The sequence below is a fragment of the Heliconius melpomene genome, chromosome 13, assembly GCF_056956725.1.
Source record: "Heliconius melpomene rosina isolate 202511_hmr_F chromosome 13, ASM5695672v1, whole genome shotgun sequence".
NCBI classification, from domain to species: Eukaryota; Metazoa; Arthropoda; class Insecta; order Lepidoptera; family Nymphalidae; genus Heliconius; species Heliconius melpomene.
The window spans coordinates 17,244,130-17,253,014 of NC_140401.1; the positions used below are offsets into that span (position 1 = coordinate 17,244,130).

Consider the following 8,885-nt stretch of genomic DNA (forward strand, 5'->3'; position numbering starts at 1 on the left):
TTGTGAATTCATGATGCAGTACCTTATAAGAATATTATTTAATTTATAAAGATTACAAGAATGAAACCTGACAATGCTTAAGTCTGCCTTATCTGTTTTAAGCTTTGCAATTTACAACACGTTTATGTAAGTAAATTCCAAATGTTAATGTCAGTCAGTTGTCAAATTTTAAAAACAATGTGCCACCAGCGTGTTTTCGGAATTAAAACTATAAAATAATATAAAGAGTTAAATAATGTGTCAAATATTTACGCAGTAAGTAAAATTGCTTTTGAGATATTTGATTCTGTCACAACATTGTAAAAGTGTGTTATTAATATTTAAAAATATTAGAGATTACCAAAAATGACTGAAGATGATAGCAATAACGTTGAAACAGACAGTAATACGAAATACAAAGACGGTGTTAATCGTAATGCCAGATTGATTGTTCGCAATGTATCATTTAAAGCTACAGAAGAGAATCTTAAAGAACATTTTTCACAATATGGCAATGTAGAAGAGGTTAATTTACTAAAAAAACCCGATGGAAGGCTCGTTGGATGCGCGTTTATTCATTACACACAAGTTCCAATGGCTAATAAAGCTTTGGCTGCGACGAATAAGAAACCTTTTTTAGGTAATATAACATAAAAGACAAATTGATATTTGATAGGCTTAAAATATAATAAGTAATAATTTATCTTTTTAATATTACTAGGTCGACCTATATATGTAGCTTGGGCAATAGCACAAAATAAATACAATGAAAAAGCACAAAATGGACCCAAGGAGATATTTGACAGTCCTAATGAAGATACAAAAATGGAAATGAAAGGTACTATAGGTATAAAACAAGTAATTGAAAAAAGTAATAAAATATTAGTAATAGGTTTTCAGTTCCTGTTGATATATGAAAAAAATACAAACTTTTAAAAATATTTATTATAAGCAAAATATAGTTAATATTATTCTGTCCTGTTAATTAATTAGAATATTTTGTATATGTACTTTGCTTACTAAATTTATATATTTTTTTAGCATCATGATTTACTTCACATATAGTAAAGTAGGCAAAGAGAATGTGTCAAGACACTTTATTCTCTGTTTTCAGCCCAAATTTAAGATATTGCATATTGAGAGTGTAAACAGCACCAAACTTTGTCAATTAGAGAGAGAAATGAAAGGTTGTTCCTCAAAATATGTGCATTTGAACGCACACCTTTGCATTTGTAGTCATATATTATCCAACTTCCGCACAATGTCCTCATATATACTCTCAAAGAACTTGATTATGATATGATTATATAAAGAATGTTTTTTCTTTCTATAGATGAAGACACAGAAGATCAAAAGCCAACTAAAGAGGAGAAAGACAAAACTAGAATAAACAGGAAAGCTCGTCTAATTGTCCGTAACATATCTTTTAAAGCAACAGAGGAATCTCTCAAAGAACATTTTGAACCATATGGTGACATACAAGAAGTGAAATTGTTAAAAAAACCTGATGGTAAATTAGTTGGTTGTGCCTTTGTGCATTACAAAAATGTACCAATGGCCAGTAAAGCTATTTTAAATACAAATTTAAAACCTTTCCTTGGTATGTATTTTATTTTTATTTTTTTTTCCGCTTCACACTATATCCCGCACACAGTAGGGTAGGCAGAGGGAATCTAGTGTTAAGACACTCCATTCCCCACTTTCTGCCAAATTTTGTAGGCATTGCATGGTGAGTGGCAGAACTCAACGCCACGCTTTACCTCGGTACCATAGTGCAGAAATGGAAATATAATTGTAAATAAATATTTCACTTCCTCGAGTGGGGATCGAACCCACAACAGCCACATTACAGTCACACTTGGTGTGTATAATAGCATGGTGTATATGTACATACCTACAACAAATTTCTTTACTTCTGCTTCTGTGTTTCTATAACTAATATATAATTTAATATATTATAATAAATGTATATAATTTATTTGTTTGTTTATAAATACAATTAATTGTCAAGTCAATTTAGAGTGTAAACCTGCTAACAGCCTATTAAGATAATTGTCAAGAGAACAAAAACAGTTTTTACAATTAACTTAACTCTTTTTGGTTGTAAAGTAATGTGATAGACTATGTGGATTTATATTCACATATACATTCGCACACAACAAAATACATGATTTAATTGTAATTTTTAAAAAGTTTTAATAAATCTTTTACAATATTTCAGAGTGCAAAGACGCCATATTTGCACCAAATTATTTGCTTATAAATTATTATTTGTTTTATCCAAAATATTATTTGTTTTAAATGTTTTGTTTTTTCCATTGTGTATATTTTTATACCATTCAAAGGTGTAAAAAACAATACAATATTAACCTTTTCATGGATGAGAAAACTTTTGCCATTGAGCAATATTTTAACAAACAAAATGACTGTATTTATGCTGAGACCTCTAAAATAGTTTCTCAAAGTCTGGCCGACATCTAGTCCTGATCTTGATCCACTGGACTATGATTTATGGTCAGTTTTAGAGACTAAGGTGTATTGTATTAATCTAACATACTGTACAATGAAAAAAAAATATCTTTGTAACAATATTTATGGCAAGAGTAAATGTTATATCATAATAACTTTGTTTATCAGAGAAAACTGCATTATATTTTGTTGCGTAGCTTAACAGTTACACGCGTACAACACTTTGAAGTGACTTTATTTTATACTATGGAAAGAATATATAAATTTTATTATTATATCATTGGACAATTGGTTTTTCCCAGGAAGGCCAATATCTGTAGATTGGGCGGTAGCTAAAGATCAATATATGAGGCATGTGGTGAATAAACAAATTGAAATGGAAGATGCTGTTAAGAAAGAAGATTCTAGTGATGATGAAAATGACACCCCCATGAACATATCTAATGATGAATTGAAGAAGGAGATAAAAAGTAAGAATATCATTTTTAGGTCTTTGATTTTTATGTTTAATAATATTGAACAAGGGTGTTGGGTGTGAATAGACAGATTTAAATAGGGGATAGGTATCTATCTTTTCCACAGATATTGTAATAATAATAGTATTATTATTATTACAATATCTGTGGAAAACCACAGATATTGTGTTCAGAAAAAAAACTAAGTGGCCAACAAGTTCTTGCTCTGGTGAGATGGTAATAAAAAGACAAAAAAGCACTATGCTGAATCCTGGCACTTAATATAGTGTGGCTATGCCATTCATGTAAAGAGAAAAAAGCGTAAAACTGCTTTTTTATTTCTTTATAGTAACAAAATTAATATAGAGTGGTAATTGGACAATTACACACAAAATGTTCCTCGAAAATAATTTTATTTAATTAATCTTTTCAGTTAAATCTCATTAAAAGTTTAAAAATAATACTATTTGTATTATACAAAGATTTTAAAAAAATTAAGAATTCTTGGCTTTTTTTAGGTGAATCCGATGATGATTCTGATGATGAAAGTGATGATGACAAGGATGACAAGTCAAAAGTAGATGAAGACGATAGTGATGACGACGATGAAGATGAAGAAGACGAAGAGGAAGATGAAGAAGATGAAGAGGAAGATGATGATAAAAGTGTTGCGAGTACACAAACTGATTTTCAGCGGTAAATATTGGTCATGTTCCGCTACTTCTATATGGTGTGGAGCAAATGCATATAAAACACAGCTTATAGCCATTCTAAATAAATGGACAATCCAAAATAATTAGATTTTTTTTATTTAGATTAATATCTCCTGAGATTAGCATGTTCAACCAAACTCTTCAGTTTTATAATATTGGTATAGATTTATGTACATATTGTTAGAAAAGTGTTGAATTACATTTTAAAATTGTTAAAAAACTTTATTTTTTCAGTAAAAAACTAAACGACGCAGAAGACGGCTGCACAGTGTTTTTAACTAATATACCATTCAGTATAGACAATGAACAATTGAAAACATTTGCTGAGAACACGGGCCCGGTGAAATATGCCCTAGTTTGTGTCGATAAACTTACAGAGCATTCGAAGGGATCTGGGTTCATTAAGTTTGTGGTAAATATCCTTTTAATTTCTTTATACCTTTGTTTATATGCTGCATCCTGCATTACAGTGTGATAGAGGACCTCCTTCCTCATGCACCTGTATCGAGGTACCTGTAGTACCTCAATTTAGTTTTAGTTTCTTTTTTTTAGTTCTAAAGTGTTCGTTAAATACATCGCGTGCTAAGTGGCGAAACTCAACGTCGCGCTTGTCTTATCACTGGAGTGAGGAAAAGAAAGTAACCCAATTCCCCCAGAGGGAATCGAATCCGCAACCGTCGCGTTTATTGTCACTACATGTGCCGCTGCACAACGACGGCGTCTTGGATTTTTTAATTCTATTAAAATATAATTTTTAAGTCAAATGTTTTTAATAATATAAATTGCTTAATTTAGATATAGTTTTGCATATATTTAAGACCATTGTGGCGCAGTGGGACAGTGTGTAATTGTAATCGCGATGGTTCTGAATTTGATGGCTACTTAGAGGATTGAAACTAGTATAACAAATTTATTATGTAGTTAGAAAATCCGTTAAGAAAATACAATTATTTGGTTTATGAGTATTTGAATTGGAAAAGGGGTTAATTTTGATGAATAACAAGTTTCATTACATATAATATATGTTTTCATATAATAATTTTATTTATGGCGCAGTGGTACGACTGTAAACGCGACAGTTGTTGGTTCGATTTTCACTTAGTGGAATCAATTATTTAATATTTTCATTTCTTAGCTGGATAAAATTAAGAATAAAGAGTGACGCTATTTGTATACATTTTTTATAGAATAAAGAAGATGCAGACAAATTCCTAGCTTTAACAGCGGAGTCATTGCGCTTAGAAGGTCAAGTAATGCAAGTGAGGCCCGCCTTAAAGAGAGAAAACTTGCAAACAGGGAGTAAAAAACAACCAAAGGACAATAGAAACTTGTATTTGGTGAAGGAAGGAGGTTGGTTATTTTTTTTTTAAATATATATTTTTAAAATGAATTTAGATATCTTTCAATTTTTATTTGGAGTTAATTTATGGGTTTTTTGTAAAAACCCACTTAATAAAATTATATAAGAAATAAAAATATACTTTATCTTAAATAGTTTTTTGTCTGTTATCAGTGATAGTAGCGGGTACGAAGGCGGCAGTGGGCGTATCCGCGTCGGATATGTCCAAACGACTGGCATTAGAGAGGAGTAAGACGCAAATGTTGAAGAATTTGAATAGGTATGTTTGATAGTAAATACTGATGGATTGGTCGATAAGTTGGCCAACTCATTAACCAACCTGTCGGCCAATTAATATATAGATTCACAGTCGTGTCAAACATTTATATGTTTGACACGACAAGATAGGAAGAAAAAGCCTGGTGTTAAGACATTCCACTGCCTATTTTCCTAGAGACATTTTGTTTTGAGTGGCGGAACTCAATGCCACGCTTTGCCTCTACATCAGAGCGAGGAAATGAAAATATTTAATACTTTATTTAGCATCACACATTAATATTAATTCGAGACCGTCGTGGCGCAGCGGCACAAGGGTGTGACTAACGCGACGGTTGTGGGTTCGATCCCCACTCGAGGAAGTGAAATATTTATTTACGTTTATATTTCCATTTATTCGCTCAGATTTAGAGGTAAAGCGCGTCGCTGAGTTCTGCCACTCAACACGCAATGCCTCCAGAATTCGGCAGAAAGTGGGGAACGGAGTGTCTTAACACTAGATTCTCTCTGCCTACCCTGCTGTGTGCGGGACACAGCGTGAAACTGATTTTTGACATTAATTTTAAATTGTATGTGATGCTCTAACCAAAATAAATGATTACAATAATATTCTTGATATGTGTACATATTTGTATTTGATAGTTTTGACAAAACTCCTTTGCTCTTTAATAATTATAATATTAAGCAAGTCACCCTTCAACAGATTCGTATCCCGCTACCGTCTAGTAGTATCAAACTTACCGCCCAACTACGACGACAATGGATTACGTAGGATATGTGCCCGCGCAGCGCCGCGAGCCACCATCACTGAGGCGAGGGTCATGCGGGACTTGAGAGCTCCCTTGCTGAAAGATGGGAAGAATCCGTAAGTTTCATGTTTATTATCATCTTCTATATGTATTACCTTAGTATATTGAGTATGTTACATTTTGAGTGTATTTTGTTTGGCTTTAAGCTGTAAGCTGTATTCCGCATGTGGCAAGGTAACCTTATATTAAGACACGTCATTCCCCGCTTTCCGACGAGTTTTACAGATATTGCGTGTGAGAATTGTTACTAAAACGAGGAAATGAAAATATTAAATAATAATAACCCCTTCCCCCATGTGAAAATTGAACCCACAACCATCGCGTTTACAGTCACGAGCTTTTGCCCCAGCGCAAAAAGGATTTTATTATTTACATTCCCTGATATTTTGAATGGTTGGTTGGTAAAGAAATACCACGCACGCACAGTTGGCAGAGGTAATCTAGTGTTAAGATACTCCGAGTCCGAGGTAGATAGGTAAGCGAGGAGATACTCTGAGTGCGAGGAAATTAAAATAATAAATATTTAATTTCCTCAAGTGAGATTCGGTCCCACAACTTGTCGCGTTTATAGTCACACGCTTGTGCCCCGGCGCCACAACTGCCCTCAACCATATACCTGTAATATATATATATATAATTCGAACTCACAAATTGACAGACCAATTTTTCAATAGTATCTACTTGTCCTTTTTCAAATAGAGTGTTTTTTTTCATATCTCCCTAGCAAGACATAGTGTGACGTTGTGTTCCATCGATCTACACGCAATGTCTCTAATTCGAAAGAAAAGCGGAGTTAATAAATGGATATTTTCTCTATTACAGATCAAAAGGCTACGGTTTTGTAATGTTCATGAGGCATGAAGACGCGCTTGCGTGTTTGCGAAAACTGAATAATAATCCTGACATTTTTGATAAAAACAATGTAAGTGATTTTTTATTATGTCTTCCTCTATTAATATATCGATCTTTTTCACAGACACAAGTCATATTATATGTCTAAAATTCTACATAATTTATATATATATACTCTTGAATTTTTATTATGCTAAAGGTTACCTGTAAGACTTTTTGTTACTAATAGTGATAAGTTCGCCTTTGCATATTTATCTTGAAATATACTTTTAATCTGATTACTTTATCATTTTCTTCGTTATTTTTTTTAGCTTTACGCGTATGCTTACATAGCATTGTAAGCAGAGGGAACCTGGGAACCTAGAGTTAAGACACTCCGTTCCTATTAAGACATTTCCGTTCCACAATTTTCCAAAAATTCCGTTGCCAATACCAGAGCGATGAAATAAAAATATTGAATATTTCATTTCCCCCAATGGGAATCGAACCCACAACCGTCACGTTTACAGTCGCTATGCCCCTGCGCCAAGACTGCCTCATTTTTTTTAAATGATGTAACCGTAAGTACCTGTAAAGATTCTTAAAGTAATAAAATTAAAATTATTTAGGTATCTTTCTTTTATAAACCCTGATGATTATTTATGATGCAAGCTTGTATATTATAAATGAAGATACAGTCGTTAATTGTACATTTAAGTTAAAATTTGCAAATATAAATGCACTTTGGACTGAAACACTCTAAATAATTATCGTAATTAAATATAATTACGATAATTGTACAGTGATAGTAAACGTGACGGTAGTGGGTACGATTCCCACTCGGGGGAGTGAAATATTTCATATCTTTATTTCCTCGCTATTATGACAAGGCAAAGCGCGGCGCTGAGTTCCGCCACTCAACACGCAATGCATCAAAAATTCGCCGGAAAGTGGGGAACGAAGTGTCTTAACACTAGGTTTTCTCTGCATACCCAGCTATAGGTGGGGTACAATGTTAAGATAAAAATTAAATAATTATATTATGATTGTATAAAACAAAATATACCCTTTAAAATTATGGCTCGAGTTACAACCAAACGCCGCGTTTTGTTGTTATCAGATATTAAAAATTATACAAATTAAATATTAATAGAGACACATTAAATTAAATTTAATACATAAAAATGTATATTTGTATTTTTTAGAATGTATTTACGGATACCATTAAATGTATGTATTGCATGCTTATGTTATTTATTCATATAGTAAGCAAAATATATTATCGATTTCTCTTTGGAATTTATTTATCGATTATATATTTCTATTGTCGAAATATATAATCGATAAATAAATTCCAATGAGCAAAATTATTTATTTCAAGTCTGTGGAAAATAATTTGTTTATTTTTTTATATCCCTATATAAATTAAAGCAAATAATATATTTTCAGAGACCCATAGTATCCTTCTCTATAGAAGACCGTACAGCATTAAATGCAAGAAAGAAAAGATTAGAAAAATCCATAGCAAATAACCCTCTAGCTAAAAGAGACGAAACAAATAATGAAAATAAACGCAAAAATAGAAAACGTAAAAACACATTCACTCCAGACGAAAGTTATACGAAAAAAGGACGATTCGACAATAAAAATAATAGGAAAAATGTAAATAATCAAAATGGTGACGTAGGTAAATTCGTTAGAAGGCAGAAGAACATACAGAATGATGCAGAAGAATATACAGGATTAACAGCTAAGGAAGGGAGTTTACACAAAATGAGAAGTGGTCATAAATTAAAAACTCAAGCAGATATCCACAGACAAAATGTTAAATTGGAAAAGAAGAAGGGTAAGCGGGCTATGAAATTAAAAATGGCGGCCCGTGAACGGATAAAGCAGCCCAAACAAAAGATTAATAAAAATAAAATTGGCAAAAGAAATAAGAAGAGGAAGTTTAATGAGCATTTAGTTTAAGTTGATTTTTAATAAAAAACTAAATATATTCATAGTTTTATTC

General features: G+C 32.1%; 1 protein-coding gene across 2 annotated transcripts; it reads left to right on the forward strand.

Annotated features, from left to right (window-relative positions):
- Nucleotides 1-131: 131 nt before the first annotated feature.
- On the forward strand, nt 132-8,870 carry LOC146533204 (RNA-binding protein 28). Of its 2 annotated transcripts, XM_085195602.1 has the most exons (12): nt 132-255; nt 334-619; nt 701-826; nt 1,313-1,579; nt 2,751-2,918; nt 3,422-3,599; nt 3,851-4,028; nt 4,804-4,966; nt 5,130-5,235; nt 5,935-6,096; nt 6,863-6,962; nt 8,321-8,870. In XM_085195602.1, the coding sequence occupies exons 2-12, from the start codon at nt 346-348 to the stop codon at nt 8,840-8,842; spliced, it is 2,244 nt and encodes a 747-aa protein (XP_085051728.1). In that variant the 5' UTR covers nt 132-255; nt 334-345; the 3' UTR covers nt 8,843-8,870. The 2 variants fall into 2 exon arrangements, with proteins under 2 accessions (XP_085051728.1, XP_085051729.1); XM_085195603.1 differs by having other exon boundaries at nt 146-619; nt 701-817.
- The last annotated feature ends 15 nt before the right edge of the window (nt 8,871-8,885 follow it).